Source organism: Culex quinquefasciatus, chromosome 3 (genome assembly GCF_015732765.1).
Source record: "Culex quinquefasciatus strain JHB chromosome 3, VPISU_Cqui_1.0_pri_paternal, whole genome shotgun sequence".
Lineage (NCBI taxonomy): Eukaryota > Metazoa > Arthropoda > Insecta > Diptera > Culicidae > Culex > Culex quinquefasciatus.
Window position 1 is genome coordinate 84,365,965 of NC_051863.1, and position 16,720 is coordinate 84,382,684.

The 16,720-nt window shown below is 43.1% G+C and overlaps 1 protein-coding gene and 1 long non-coding RNA gene across 4 annotated transcripts; both read right to left on the bottom strand.

The window, feature by feature from the left end:
- Positions 1-658: 658 nt before the first annotated feature.
- LOC119770748 lies at positions 659-3,198 on the bottom strand. 3 transcript variants are annotated; one of them, XR_005278973.1, is made up of 5 exons: positions 2,973-3,198; positions 2,640-2,910; positions 1,450-1,637; positions 967-1,386; positions 659-905 (listed from the first exon to the last, which is right to left on the bottom strand). It is a non-coding gene; the product is annotated as an uncharacterized LOC119770748 (long non-coding RNA). The 3 variants fall into 3 exon arrangements; XR_005278974.1 differs by lacking the exons at positions 2,640-2,910; positions 2,973-3,198 and adding an exon at positions 2,346-2,632; XR_005278975.1 differs by lacking the exons at positions 2,640-2,910; positions 2,973-3,198 and adding an exon at positions 2,346-2,406 and having other exon boundaries at positions 1,450-1,634.
- A 2,035-nt stretch (positions 3,199-5,233) lies between these two features.
- Positions 5,234-10,341, bottom strand: LOC6041876. Its single transcript, XM_001851022.2, is given in 8 exon segments — positions 5,234-5,625; positions 5,689-5,785; positions 5,856-6,103; positions 6,174-6,288; positions 6,356-6,389; positions 6,392-9,782; positions 9,866-10,070; positions 10,127-10,341. Coding segments are annotated over 8 exon segments (4,497 nt in total). The 5' UTR covers positions 10,186-10,341; the 3' UTR covers positions 5,234-5,277.
- Positions 10,342-16,720: the final 6,379 nt, after the last annotated feature.

The following is a 16,720-nucleotide window of genomic DNA, read 5'->3' on the forward strand; positions in this document are numbered from 1 at the left end:
ACCATCTAAATCAAACATAAAATAAATTAAAACTTTTCCATCGCTCAAAAATCGTCTCCTTATTGGCACCCCTCTTATCCTCTGCGGCCCGGCTTTTCCAGCATGCTCGGCATCATCCACACGCTCAGATCCAGCTGCAACCACGTGTAGAAGTCAAAGAAATGTAGCAGCGACTTCCAATCAAACTGCATGTTTTCCGCAAAAACTCAGCGAAACTTTTATTTCCCAAAACTAAATCAAAACACAAACACTTGACAGTTGTGCGAGCGAACGCGACACGAGGCAAATCAATGTTTTCAAAGCAGGTGTGGTGCTGTCAAATATCAAAAGACGCGGGGAATTTAATTCCTTAATATATTAAATGCAAAAATTAATACGTTAAGGCCAATGTCACGCCCCTCGGTTGGCTCCCACTGATCATTTTTGATTCATTGTTTAACTTCAGCTGATCTGTCAATAACGGAGTAGCAGCTCATTGGCAGTCAACCATGCTCATGCTCATGCTCATGCTCAAAGTGCTATGGTAATCTTCACAGCAACTTCACAGAAAGTTTAACTCCATGTTGCACACACTCTCACTTTTAATTTCTCGATGTAAAAGGAGCATATTCCAATCGACCATGCCACTAGGAATTTTCTCTATATTTTTCAAAACACATTTTTTTTGCGGATTCAGGATGAATTTATTATGATTTGAAAGCAATCATTCCACAGGCTCTCTTAACTTATTAAACCGTTTAATTTCATATTATTCACCGCACCGATCAGCCGTGTGTTGGAAGTTCCTCGGGAAATGCCCATGTTGGGCGTTCGAAGCCGGTTGTTGCTTTCGCGCAATGAAATCTCCGCATAAATTTGCCATTTTTCCTCCGTAGCCGTAATTTCATGTCAGCTGGTGGAGGTTACTGCAAAGGTCGTAGAAGTTTTTTTATCATCAAGAAACTAAAATAATGAAATTAAACTTACCAACATAATAAAACGGTTTCAACAGCTGCGTAAACTAAATCTTCTAATCTGACTGCATTTTTCTCCCCGCTCGATTTGTTTTGGTTTAATGGATGAGAGAGAAAAGAATATTTTTGAATCTGTTTGTTGGTGTACTCTCTCATTCGCTCTTACACGGCATATTGTAGTGTTGCCAGTTTGATGAAATATTTGGTTGCAGTGTTGCTAGTAGCAGCATCAAATCAGCTCTATTCCATCTATTATTAGAGCAGTTGTTTTACAGCTAATTTGCAATCACCGTAGCTGTTTTATGACTGATTAGTTGGTGAATGCTGTTTAGCAACTCATTTATGATTTCTTTTAGTGCTACATGGTTACTTGGGAAGTCTTTTCCACGTGGCGCAGAAAATGCAGAATCGACAGGGCAGCACGATAAATGATCTGGATGTGGACGGAAATGTTATCAACAATGGAACCGAAATAGAGCAACACATTGTGAATTACTTCGAAACCCTTTTCTCGGCCACTCCAAACCGGTCACCTGTGGCAGGATATGAGCCAGCAAGACGAATCCCTGACAACGTTGCAGCTAACGACGACCTCTTGCGACCCCCGGACGCAAACGAAATCTTCCTGTGCATCAGTTGTCCCACGAAATCTTCAGGAGACGACGGACTGCCTCGGAAATTCTACTACAAAACATGGAACATTATCAGCCAAGAATTCACTTTCGTTAACAATGATGCTCTTCGTAACCCTGATACCGATTCAAATTTTATGAACGGCGTTGTGGTCCTCGTCAAAAAAGAAGCAGAGCGGAAACACAGTGAAAGCGTACAGACCAAAGCGACTCTATTAAATTTTGACTACAAAATTTTAACGAGAGTGATAAAAAACAGAATGATTCCGCTGGCTGAACACGTCTTGTCTCCACACCAAAAATGCTCGAAAAATGCCCACCGATACTTGAAACTCGAAGGCAGTGGAAACGGATCTTCAAAAATCTAGCTGATCAACGATTGGCTTCAACCTTGCGTGCCAACTGGTGCACGAGAAGATTCAGCATAATGATTTGTTATACAGACAACAACGTCGAGATAACCCGGACTGCAACGAATGCCCAGGCGTAGCGGAAACACTAGAGCATAAATTGTTTAGATGCATAACAGTTCGCACTGTATGGAATTATGTTCGTTCTTTGTTAGGGAATCTCGATCCACGAATACTTTATGTTTCCATCATTACAAGGACTATCAGCGCCAGTAGCCCAAAGAACCAAACATATTGTAGCTAAATATCTGCATTCTGTTGAAAGTAATCCTATTTCTAACGTAAGTGTAGATAATTTCAAACTTGAATTGTAGAATAGCTTTTAAAAATTGTACCAAATAAACACTGACCAGTTGAAAAAAATAACATCGTCATCGTAAACTGGATTGTACAATTTGGAGCAAAAATAACTAACAAGCTTAATGTGCGCCATCTGTGTTTGAATAAGTTCACCGTTCAAATAATCAACAGATGGCGTTGAAGAAAAGCTTTTTTTATTTTAGACATTTTTAAGGTAATTTTCCAATGCACTTAACTCTTTATCCGCCGTTCCAGTCGCCACTTTTGGCTTTTATCCTAGCTTTTATCTCACTTTAAAAAGGAATATATCTATAGAGTAATGGAACTCTAATAAGCTTACTTACTTGTTGATATCGAGTTGATTTAATGTTACGTTTTAGAGTCCCACGGTTACTTGGGAGGGTTGCCAGATAAATCTGGGAGAGCCAGATTTTTCAATTGCCAGCCAGAATAAAGATTCATCCTTCTCTGTGCCAGATATGGAGGGTAGAAACGCACGTGTCTTGGCTCCCTGACCTCAATGTCCTGGACCTTCTGGACATCGCCTTCCGGCTGCAGGTTAGCGCACCAACAGTTGCTCGCCGGATTTGGTACTGGAGCTACTGGCTCAGTGGCCTAGAAGAAAAACACTTAAAATTAATCAAAAATTTTGACAAAATTGTAAGGCAAATACTTACTAATGTACGCAGAGAACTAACTTCGATAAAATTAGAGCCATCGGAGTCGGAGAACAACCAGTGTTACTAATTTTCCGGCTTTTTTTCTCCGGAAAAAGCTGTAACCATGTCCAGTTGATGAGAATCAGCAGCAAACTGAGCTTCTTTCGACTTGCACGCTCAGCGGCTCGGCATAAAATTTTCAGACAGGAAATTCATGCAGCATCTCAACCAGCCCCACACACAAAACTTTTCACCACAAAGTTGCATGAAAAGGCTAGTATGCAGATCGGAAGGAAAGGGGTCAAGAAACAGCTTTACGAACAGCAGAACAAAGGAGAGGGAGCAATTTCTTGGGGCTTTTCTTCACCCTCTCTGACTTGCTTGCGCTGCCGCTGCTGCCCATTTGATTTTTTTCTTGACCGGTTCCTTCCGAAGTGCGTAATCTGCTTGCTAAAAGGTGTATGGATTTTTCCAATCCAGTTTCCATGCAGGTGTTGCATGATTATCATGGAGACCAACAAGCAGCTGACTGCAAGCCACGCTTCCAAATTTTTAGGCATGAATTTCACGTGACATTTAGTTGTGTGAGTGTATGCTGCGTGAAAATCAAGTAGAGTTGACCTGAATGCATGGTGATTGTTGCATGACTCATGTAAAACATTGCTTTGGGACGAAAATTGGCTGCCACGCGCGCGGTTCTGGACAACGGGCATACCCCCCTGACCGGGTTCGGGGAAGTGGCGATCAATGAAGTATCATGTCCACAATTGAACGTTCAAAAAATTCCGAGATTTTTACGAGCGTTTTATTCCAGCTCCACTTGAGTTTTGAATATTTTCTAAGGCTGTGGACTTAAAGGATCCGAATTCCGGATTCTGAGATTTAGTTACTCCAACTGCCTTTCAAAAAGAACTGTCTCCGCCGAATCCAACAAAACTCCGAATATGACAAATGATGTAGAGAAGGAGATCATCTTGAGCAGAGTACATATGGGAGCGTTCTTTTATTACGTAACGCAGTTAGGGGGCAGAGGGGGTGTCAGTGTATGTTACGAAATGTTACGAAAATAGGGAGGGGGGGGGGATCTCAGCAACCAAATCCAAACAAATTTCAGGACAATGCACAGAATGGTCAACAAAATAAAACGTGATTGTTATTGTTTACATAGCATGCTTTATTTTTCGTTTATTCAAGGTCAAACACGCATTTTTCTCGAAACGTAAAAAGCGAGTAACGACAAGATAGCACGACAGCGTCGATTTGATACATTGATCATTTCGCTTTTTTGCATTTAGTTGAAAATCGAAATACAGTCCAGACTCGGATATCCAAAGGCCTTGTCGAAAGTTCACTTCGGGTTATAACCCCTAAACTACTTTTAAGTGATTTAGTAATTTTAAACCCAAAATGGCGGTGATGAAATATTAAAAAAAATGCATTTTGTAATTCAATAATCGACTATTTAGATTTCACTAAAAAGTTAAACAAAATCTAGAACAAACTGATTCCTGCGTTTCGAGTCGTCGCTTAAAGATATCGGTGCTGTGCAATCCTTGCCACGTGGATACCGTTTTGGAAAATTGTGCTTTGCTGAAAATTGTCCATACAAAAAAAAATCTTTTTTATTGAACATGGATGATCTCAAAACCTCGCTTTCTTGAAGTTTCCGCGTGGTTTATGTATGGCCTTCTACGGTCATTTGTTGTTTTTTTTTTCATATTTAAAAACATACGTAGGAGAATTTAATATTAAGGTCATACTTTTGTAAAAATACCCTTAAAACCAATTTAGTTTATATCTAAGTTAATATCATTCGGGAAAATGGAACTTTCGGGGAAATAACCATTCGGGTATATGTAAATTCGGGAAAACGACAGTTCGGTAAAATGGCCATTCAGGTAAATGACATTCGGGGATATGGAATTTTCGGGAAAATGATTTTCGGGGATGTGGAAATTTCGGGAAAATGATTTTCGGGGAAATGGCACTTTCGGGAAAATGATTTTCGGGAATGTGGAATTTTCGGGGAAATGATTTTCAGGGATATGGGATTCGGGAAATTGGGATTCGGGAATATGGGATAAAACCCTTTTCCTATACCTTTAACATGGGCTGTCACCAACCTCAGACGCCCCTCCCCCTCCCCCTATTCATGGACGTAATTTTTGAACGAACCCTTTTGATTATTGAGATATAGTATTTTTTTGGATAATGAAGCACTTTGGAAGAACTAGTTATTTTCTGAAAAAGGGCTTTCGGTCAAAATCCATGACTGTCGCTTCGATACAAATTATAATATTTGGACGCACATCTTTAATACAAACTACGCCGACAGCAACGCCTGGTTAAACTCGTTCACCTTGTCGCGGATGTACTTATCGTTCTCCTCGATCTCCGCCAGCAGCATGCCGCGCAGCGTTTGCAGGTTCGGCATCTCGTTGCAGTCGCGCACGTTCAGCATCGTCACGAAGTAATTGTCCCACATGGACTTGCGGAAATAGCGCGGCATGCGCGCCTTTATGTTCCAGTTGATGATGTCCTTTTGCACCTCCATGTACTTGCCAAACAGCATCACGTGTGTCGTGCCCGCGACGCCGTACAGATCCGGCTGGTACGTCCACGGGCGCCTCTCGAGCATCTCGATGCACGTGAAGCACTCCGTCGTTACAATCTAAAGAGGGACAGGCGTGGGTTAAGCAGAAGATTCCCGTTTTGGTTTGGTGGGCGTTGTTACCTTTTTGAACGTGGTTCCCTTGGGGAACAGTTTGAGATCAATCGAGACTCCGAAATCGATCAGCTGCACGCAGGGAATGTTGGACTGCATGTTGATTCTAGATAGCGTGAATAAATCTAATTGTGTACATAACTTCAATGGAAACATTTTGTGTTAGAGTTACTTACGGCGACATGAGCAGGAAGTTATCCGGTTTGATGTCGGCGTGTATGATCATGCAGCTGTGCAGGTGATCAATGATCGACAGTATCTGGGTCGTGATAATCATTGCGATAAATTCGTCAATGTTCTTCGTGGTGACTCGCTTTATCAGGTTCGCAACGTCCAGGATGTTTCCGAAGCGAGAAAACTGCGACACGAGCACGCTGGCGTTGTTTCCGACGATCGCGTAGTCAACGCTCATCAGACCGGGCAGCTGGCGGCGGAATTGACAATAAATGTAAGTTAAACTGCAAACCCGTGAACTGGTAACTAGGCACACTTACGATTTCATCGTGATTGATGCGAGCGCGGAGCTCTAGACAGATGTAGTATTCCCACAGGTTGGCCGGACGTTCCTGCTTCATGGCCACTTGCTCACCGGTGTTCAGATTCTTGGCGCTGAAACGAAGGAAAAAAATGTACTTGATCGTGATCGATATCAAGTTAAGGAATACTTAAAATTTACCTGTAGACCGTGCCGAAGGTGCCTTCGCCAATTTTTTCGTTACGGAAAACTTGACGTCGTTTACAGTTTCAATCATGCCCTTGGCCAACGGTTGCACCTTGTTGACCATACAACACGTGCCCAGCTCCTCAATGTAGCTCATAAAATCCATCTTTTCGAGAAACGCCTCCTGGAGCTTAGGATCGAACGGGTCGAGGTCGGTTTCCGAGTTGGTTTGCTGGTAAATGAACTGCATCGTGCCGTCCAGGTCGACCTCCTTTTTCATGTACTCGTTGTTGGCCGGGTTGAAATACTCATCAATCTCCTCCCACTGCGGCCGAACTTCCACCGGTGAGGCCGGTTTCGCAATGTAGATACTTTTGCCCAGATCGTCCCCATTATTGTCGTCGTCGTCGTCATCGTCATCCAGATTGATGATGGCCGGCGGGGACTTGAACACGGGAGCCGGAATTTTGAACCCGTCCGCGTCTTGCTTTTTCTTCGTTCCATCATCCAAGTATATCTTCTTGAGCTTGCTCTCACTCATACTGATGTCAAAGTCAAGCTGATCGATCTTGCCTCCTATAGCCTGGTGGGTGTTACTCGGAGGACTGATGTCAACTCCAGCCACTTTTTCCGGCATCTCAAACTCTGTGAAACGACCCGGCAACAGCGTCGAGTTTTTCATTTTGTTCATGTGCAGTGAGAAAATCTCCGTGTTCATGTCCTCGAGCGAACTGCGCTTGGGCGGCGACGGAAAGTCCTCCAGGTTGATGGCACCCATAACGCTCTGGATCTTCAGCGGCTGCGGATTGTCCCTGGTGGGTGCCTGCACGTTCGATATGACGTTTGGAACATGTTGAATCTTTTTCTCGGGCGTTTTTTGAAAGTCAGCCAAATCGAAAAAGGAGGAATTTTTGGCCGCGACTTCGGACTGCTTTTCGACCGTCGCTGCGACCAACGCTGGTGGACTCTTTGCTTTGGCCAGTTTCGGTGAGGGTGTCCGCACAAGTAGCTCAAACAGCGAATCGTCGGCATTGATTTGCTTCACTGCCGGGGCAGGAGCCGCCGCACTCTCTGCCGGATGTTTGACCAATGGCAGCGGAACCGTGTTGGTGCGTTCGGTCGTCATTTTGAAGCTCATGATCGAATTGACGCCAACTGGTTCGCGCTGTGGAAGATGGGACAGATTTTTGCGCAGCAGCAAATTGGAGGTAGTCGTTGTCGGGGCCGTTACTTCGTCCGGAACGGAGATCGGTTCTGCCAGCTCTAGGTTTTCCTTCTCGTCGATTGGCGTTGCCGGCAGCTTGGCCGGGAGTGCGTTCTTCGACACCAGCGGAATTTTGGCCATCGTTTCGGTGCTGTCAATGTGAATCACAAACGGACTGATCATCGCAGCCGCTTTCGGTTCATCGGGTTTTTCAAATGTTTCAGGAATTTTAAACGTTAATGGTTGGTCCAGATTTTTAACGGCTTGTTTCATGTTTACGTCTGTGTGGTTCACCGATTGCTCCTGTTCGGATGGGATCATTGGGGAAGCGAGTTCACCAAGGGGTGGCGACGAGACGGATGATTTGGTGCTACACGCCCCAGAAATGGTACTCGTCTCGGTTCGTTCCATGATCGTCGACAGCTGCTTTTGTACCTGCGTCGAGTTGGATGTTGACGGCGTGAGCGACTCAGGCTCAGCGTTTTCGTTGCTAGTCTTCATCTGGTGAATTTGTGCTAGGTTCTCATCCTGCAGAGGGGCCGCCGGTTCTTCCATTTCTTCGAGCATCAGATGCTGCCTAGGTAGTGGGGCCACCGAACTGCGAGCGCCACTTTTCATTCCTAGCGGAGTGCTCTGGCTTTTGACAAACATGTTGAACACCTGCGTCGAGCACGTTTCATTCGGATAGTAGTCGTTGGATTCTTTGCTCTCGACCGGTTCTGCTTCGTCGTCCACGAAAATTGGGATCGTCACCTTGGATTTTGGTTTGGGAACTGCAAAGCCCTTCTCTTCGTCATCGTCTTCGTCGATCGATGCTTTTTTCGGTGCAGATTTCAACGCCGGCGATTCCTCCGAACGCCGTTTATCTGATTTCCGGACAGTGGCCGTGCTTTTCGGCGGACTGTTTGGCAGAGCTACGCTCAACTCATCCGGCTGTTCTTCGTAGATCATCAACATGCCCGGAGGAAGGATGACGGGCGGCGTGGCCGGTTTCCTGTCAAACTGAGCCGGTGGCATTATGCTACCTCGGGCAGGGGCAAACGAGACCCGCTTGCTCTGGACCACGGTTTCATCCATATCGACGCGCAACATGTCGTCGTCGTGCTTCTTGTCGATGTACCGTTTGATCTTGCCCTCCTTCCACTTTTGCAGACGCAGCTCCTCCATTGACAACTCTTCGCCAGCTGGTGAAGCGTAAATCTCTCTGATTCTAGTTTGCATATCGTCCCAGCTTCTGTCGACTGGTGGTCGGTCCGTTTTCAGGTCACTCTTGAGATCACACTTGAACTCGCGCACGTGATACGGATGCAATCGGATTCCGGCCTCCGCTCCGTTCGCCCAGATCGGATCGTAGCGAGCGGTCATCTGGTTTTGAATTCCCCGACGCTTAAAATAGCGATATCCGCGTAATTCTTCCGGACAGAAATCCTCCTTCGTGCCGCGGCAATACAGGAACGTTTTGTCGTACAGCGGAAAACCGGATGGTTTATCGTCGTCACAGGGGGCAATTTCGAACGGCTTCTGTGGGTAGTTGGTCCGCTTGTGGTTCGATTCCAACTGAATTCCACGGCTTAAGTTTTCAACCTGCACCGGAATCGGTATAAACTCAATTGAATCTTCCGAAATTTCGAAACGCGGCCCGTGCGATGCCCCAAACAGTGGGCCTCGGCTTTTACTGGATTTCGCATCCGACCACGGCCCTGGTTCTCGCACGTTCTCCCGATCGCGGCTGGCGTTCACAAACGAACGCACAATCGAATGATTCTCCGATGCGCCGTTACTCTTTGAGCTGTTTCCTGCACCCGTAAAGACCGGAACGGCGTATGAATTGTTTTCATTCGGACTCACATTCTCCTGCTTGACGATTCCGGGGTTGTAGCTTCGTACGGCGAGCCCCGTTCGGATGCTTCCGACGTGTATGTTCCGTTGACCCTTGAGCGACGTCAGCGCGTTCCTCCGTTCGACCAGTGTGGACTGAAATTTCTGCTTCGAACATTCATCCTTGTGAAGCAACCGTTGAGACATGGAAAATCCAAATTGCTTATGCGCTTGTTCCAACTCCTGCTTTGGTACTGCCCCAGCATCCAATCCTTTCTGGTAGATGGCATCCGTTTGGGAGAAATTATCCTCCGCATCGTAATAGTACGCCCAACCGATGTACAGTTCGGCACACAGCGTTCCAATGCCACGATCGTAAAGTTCCTGGTACAACTCCTGCGGGGATGACTGGGTGTCAATCTGTGGACGAAAAAAAAAACGATAATAATGAATTATATTCTTTATTTTTTTTTTAAATTATTTATTTAAAAAAATAATCTTACATATTTCATGCAAAGCTTTATGAACCGATGGTCTTGCTGGTAGCGTTCGTCGTTCTCGAACTTGGCGATGCACTTAAGCAGGATTGCATTGTTGGCGCCCTGCTTCCCGCTGGCCGGATGCGTTTGCTCGATCCAGCAGATGTACTCGTACCACGGTTGCAACGGGTCCGGCCCATCATACTGCTGGATACGCTCTTCGTGTGTGCTAAAGGAAGGTTATCAAATTACTCTAACGCGAGACAAAAGAATCCGTTGGCTTACCGTTGGCCCTCCTTCAACTGCTCCTCCGAAGCGGTCAGAACCATTTCAAGCTGTTCCATGTTTCGTCCGCCTCTCAACGGGACAATATTCTCCTTGGTTTTCCAGGTCTTCCATCGCTGGGCTTTTCACGAAATATCAAAGGAAGGAAAAAGAAATAAAACTTGCAATCAACAGCAGCAAGCAAACGGCGCAAATTCAAATTAAAAACAAAACTACAACTGTCATAAATAGCAGTGTTGCCAAATTGATGGAGGGGGGAAATTGTTGCCAGAAACAAAAAATCGCCCGCAGATGGCGCTAGTTTCTATCTGGCAACACTGCCAACTGTCATTTTTTCACTTTTCTAAGGAAACTTTTAAAAAGTACATAAACAAATAAATCACAGAAGTCACAAAGCCTTATCCAAAAGCTTTTTCGAGTATGTATGTATGTATGTATGAATGATCCCCATACCAGGGTTGCCACATTTGATTCTGTATTTTTGAGGGTCAAAAATCTATATATCTGTATCAGGGGGAAGAAAATCTGTATTTGGAATCTGTATTGACATTTTTAAACATTTTTCAAAAAACAAAATATTCTGCGGCAAATCGCACCGTAAGCGACTCCAGGTGAAGCAGAACAAGCTGCTCAAGATGGTGCACAACTTGGACCCGTGGTACCCGACCGACGATCTACACGAGCTGGCCGGCGTCGACACCATCGACGCAAGCATCGAAAAAGCAACGAGAACCTTCAGGACTTCCTGTGGGATGTCAACGAATCCGCTCATCGAAGCACTCCTTGTTAGGAAGGCAACCTCTGCCAACTAAACCAACCCTGTACCCCGGAAGTAGTACCAACCTGACGGCGCGAGTGTAGCTGTCAAACATCATTCTCAAGTAAAACGTTCTCGAATAAACACGCGGAAATTTTGTAGTCGAACTTAAATTCGTTTTAATTTCGTTTTTCCGCTGCCATTCCGAAAACCACTTTACTCCTCCGTCAACAACTGTGATATTAGTCTTAAGCCAAACATAGATCTAGGGTTTTTTTTTTTTTTGCGGATCGAGGTGGGATAGCCAGGATCAAGTCAGTCCAAGTCCGGTTGTGTAAAGGAACGGTAATGGTCGTGTCAATCACATGCGGATCGCTCGCACTCCATGGGAGCGGGGATTGAGGACATGATTGGGTAGGTTAAAATGAGATTGTGTTTGTGAGAGTATGTAATCGTGTAATGATGTAAATAAGCTAAATCGAAACTTCGTGCTCAATCGCCGCCCCCAATGTTCATTAAAAACCCCGTTCGCACGAGCTTCCCAAAATCAGCGCTATAGGTTTAAACTGTCGAGACTGTTAAACCCCACAGAACTGACTCCAAGGAACCCTAGCGAACGGAGTACACTATCCACGCACAAATGGACCTTTACTAACCGATTATTAAACCATCCCAACAAACGCAAAGTTATCAAAATGAATTTATATGTTGAGGTTTACAATCAATCAACGAAAGTAATTAATTATCAGAAGCAAAGAAAACAACAGGAAACAATGGTTAAAAGCTTAACAGGCCCTCGTCTTGTCACGTCCGTCATAAGTCTTGTTTGCTGAAAGTTTAAATGGTTAGTGTTGTAGTTAATCGTATTCAACATGACAATAATAGGCAGGCCTGTAATACGATTACTTTACTGATTTGTTACTTAGCTTTTGAGAGGACCCCGCAACCGCCGTCAGATGTCCTAGATCACCTTCGCCAGTTGATGTCGGAATTGGTCAGTAACGAATTTGACCTGGTCATCCTTTGACCAGCTCCGCTGATGAGGCTGGGTACCTGCAAATATTAAACAAAGGTGGCGGCAGTATCTTTTTTCTCCTAATTTCTAAGGAACGAACTCATTAGGGAGAATAAACCCTACAAATCTTCTCTAAATAATAATAAAAATAAAACTGAAGCTCATGGTTAAAATAAGTGTGCCTAAACCTAAATGCACTTCTAAATTTCTAAATGGTCTAGCTTAATTCCGCTTAACACCTAACATTTCTAAATTGTCTGTTGAACAAGCAAAAGGCTTATGTAACAACAGAAAGTATTCTTTTTAAAACCTGTTATAGAAAGTAATGTGGAGATAACAAACAGATAAATATTGTAATGTTGAAAATAATTATCCCAAATACTCTAATCATTGATTTCAAAATTGTATGGCAAGCAGTAATTTAGACCCTAGAATGCCTAGAAGAGGCCTCGGTTTCTGTTGTTGTGAGTAGACGCTGGTTTCAGAGTTCATTTTCAATTTAAAAGGGGTGGGAGACGACTAATTTGCTTCATGAACTCCTAATCGACCCTGGGATCACCTCTTGTGTTTGTCCACTGATCGCTCCTAGCTAGGTGTTACCTAGACACAGTGTTAGAGGCCCGCTTCGCATGGCAAAAATGTTGGCTGGGGGGAGGGTGATATTATCCAATGAATTTTATTTTTAAGCCAACATTGCTAACGGCGTTGAGATCTCTACTCATGCCCAGGGCCTTCAAAAGCTAAGCATTTTTACAATGAAAAGAAAATAATATCATCTCGCAACGTAGCTTATCTTGTGAGTACTCGCGCTAGTACTACAGAGTAAAAGCACTTTCCATCGAGTGATGATCCGGTCCGCGTGAGCGCTTTTCTTCAAAGAGGTCGTTTTGTTCTTAAGAGAACATCTTTGTAAGCAATGCCCATAGGATAGCTTACTGTTTTGAAGACTGCTGAGGATCCGGATCCCTTGCAGCCTGTCACTCCAGTTAACTCATCCCTTTATCCTCCATCCGCCACCCGGAGGCTCGCGCCGTAGGGCTGCCAAAGTCCTGACGACCCACAGGACCTGGGAAAACCAATCTTATCATCCCTAAGCGTAAAGACTTTAAGACTAGCTTTCATCATCAAAGCCCACGGCCAAACATAGATCTAGGGTTTTTTCTCAAAATTTATTTTCCCTAAAAGAGCATGCAGCTAGCAACATCTAAACTTAGAAACATGTACCCTCCCTGTAAAGGCTTATGAATTGATCTCAGTTGAAAGGTTCTCCAAATCCCTGAATTGCAAATGTAACATCCTGGAGCAGAACTGTTAAATTCTAATAAACACCAATTGAATTGAATTGAAAATATTCTTAATTGTTTTTTAATGCATAAAAATGCTATACAATCTAAAATTTAATGTTTGGGCTCATCCAGCAATTGAAAAAAAAACAATATTTAAAGAATTAAAATTATTTGATTTAAATAAAAAATCGGGAAAATCTGTATATCTGTATGTTTTTCTTAAAATCTGTATTTCTTTATATACAGATTCTGTATGACCTCATAACCTCAAAATCTGTAAAATACAGATAAATCTGTATTTGTGGCACCCCTGCCCCATACCCGCAGGCAACTTGGTCCCGAAACCGAGAAAACAAAATCCTCCGAGCAAAGATTTGCAATCTTGCCGGAAAAATGTCGGTTCAGAACGTTCCGGATTTGGCCGACGAAGAGGACAAGTGGCCCCGACAGTCGACAAGTGGACGAGTCTTCAACTCACGGCAAGTGAAAAGGTTTCGCTGGGTGGCAGTCAGATCAAGCCTTTCTGGATGCGGCCATAAAGGTAGGGACGTCCGCCAACCAGCAGCAGAAGATCTACGGTTTGCTGCCCTCAACTCACGGCAAATGAAAAGCTTATGCCGGGTGCCAGCCAGAACAGAACGGATGTAGCCAGTGAGGAATACAACACGTCGAGCACCATTCCGTAGATCTTGAGCTGCTTCTCGGTGGATCGTTCTTCTACTGGCCACATCCGGGTCGGTTTGATCTAGCTGCCATCCGACGCTCGGTTGTCTTGAGTTGATGAGGGAGAGGGGGGATGTTCAACCCGTGGATTTTGAGCTGCTGCTCGGCGAATTGCCCTCCTTGCTGGCCACATCTGAGACGGCCTGATCTCACTAGTCGTGGTTGAGTGGGGTGTTAACTAGAGACCCTAAATAGGGAGACTGGTCTAAGCTGGCTAAATCGATCTGGCAACGTATGTTTTGAGCTTGGCAACACTGATAAGTTTTGCTGGGCGTAAAGGCAAATGCTCGTTTGGATACGTCAAACTCGTGTCTGTTTGGGTACGTCAAATTCACTTCGACCAGTCTCCCTATTAAGGATCTCTAGTGTTAACTGGCTGCTATCTGGCGCAAGCTTCTCATTTGCCGTGAGTTGAGGGGACCAGACCGTAGATTGTCAGTCCTTGATGGCCGCATCCGAGAAAGGATTGATGTGGCTGCCACCCGGTGGAAGCTTTTCACTTTCCGTGACTTAGTAAAATTCCTCCGAGCCAAGATCGCAATTTGGCCGAATGAATGCTGTGGTGACGGAACAAAACAAAACAGTTTATTTTTTTCAAAATCCACCTCTCGATTTCTCGCGTACATCCTACTCTTTTCGCGTTCGTCAAATGACTGTCGTTCTCGAGCAAGCAGCTGTCAAAATTCAACCATGCACGCTGAAACGCGACAACTCATTCAAAAGTTTAATGTAATTCTTAAGGTAAGAACAAGATTGTCCGTCAGGACTGAACGCAAACGCAAAATTTTGCGCCTGTCATCATAGCCTGCCAGTCATCGACCATTGAACAAAGCAACCTCTGCAGATTGTTCGACTGACAGTTGATGGAAAAATCGAACTGGCACAGCGTTCTGCGTTCACCACTGCGTCGAACGGACAATCTTGTTCTCACCTTTATCGAACGCAACTCATTCTTCTAGGCATTCTACCCAAATTTGAGTAAAGAAGGTTTGACCAAACAAAAAGTCGAACTTTATTTAATTATTTTGCATTTACCTTTTCCTTATTATTTTCGGTTTCTTTTATTTCACATTAGCACAACTCATTCCCTACAATCTCCCTTGCCACTACTCTTTTTAATTTCTTTAATATGTTTTTTTTTCTTTTGTTTTGTTGTGTTGTAACGCTCAAATAAAATTAGACAAAAAAAATCCACTGTTATTATTTCAAATAAGATAATTATCATAAATTGCATAAAAATTCATTGTTTTCCACTTTTGCGATATTGATATTAAATTCACACATTTCTCCAGATTTCCTAAAAACTCAATCATAAGCACGAATATGAGGCAATACGGTATCAAGCCAATTACATCTCAACTCATTGCTCTTGAAATAGACTGAAATTCCTTTAAAAATCTCCATTCTTGAACTACTTGTACTAAATTTACACATTTCCCCAGATTTCCTTAAAACTCAATCCTAAGCACGAATATGAGGCAATACGGTATCAAGCCAATTACATCTCAACTCATTGCTTTTGAAATAGACTGAAATTTCTTTCAAAATTTCAATTCTTGAACTACTTGTACTAAATTTACACATTTATTCAAATTCCCAAGAAACTCAATCATAAGCACGACTATGAGGCAATACGGTATCAAGCCAATTACATCTCAACTCATTGCTCTTGAAATAGACTGAAATTTCTTCAAAAATCCTCATTCTTGCACAACTTGTACTAAATTTACACATTTATTCAGATTCCCAAGAAACTCAATCATAAGCACGAATATGAGGCAATACGGTAGCAAGCCAATTACATCTCAACTCATTGCTCTTGAAATAGACTGAAATTTCTTTAAAAATCTCCATTCTTGAACTACTTGTACTAAATTTACACATTTATTCAGATTGCCTAGAAACTCAATCATAAGCACGACTATGAGGCAATACGGTATCAAGCCAATTACATCTCAACTCATTGCTCTTGAAATAGACTGAAATTTCTTTAAAAATCTCCATTCTTGAACTACTTGTACTAAATTTACACATTTATTCAGATTCCCAAGAAACTCAATCATAAGCACGACTATGAGGCAATACGTTATCAACCCAATTACATTTCAACTCATTGCTCTTGAAATAGACTGAAATTTCTTCAAAAATCCTCATTCTTGCACAACTTGTACTAAATTTACACATTTGTTCAGATTCCCAAGAAACTCAATCATAAGCACGAATATGAGGCAATACGGTAGCAAGCCAATTACATCTCAACTCATTGCTCTTGAAATAGACTGAAATTTCTTTAAAAATCTCCATTCTTGAACTACTTGTACTAAATTTACACATTTATTCAGATTCCCAAGAAACTCAATCATAAGCACGACTATGAGGCAATACGGTATCAACCCAATTACATTTCAACTCATTGCTCTTGAAATAGACTGAAATTTCTTCAAAAATCCTCATTCTTGCACAACTTGTACTAAATTTACACATTTATTCAGATTCCCAAGAAACTCAATCATAATCACGAATATGAGGCAATACGGTAGCAAGCCAATTACATCTCAACTCATTGCTCTTGAAATAGACTGAAATTTCTTTAAAAATCTCCATTCTTGAACTACTTGTACTAAATTTACACATTTATTCAGATTCCCAAGAATCTCAATCATAAGCACGAATATGAGGCAATACGGGAGCAAGCCAATTACATCTCAACTCATTGCTCTTGAAATAGACTGAAATTCCTATAAAAATCTCCATTCTTAAACTACTTGTACTAAATTTACACATTTATTCAGATTGCCTAGAAACTCAATCAT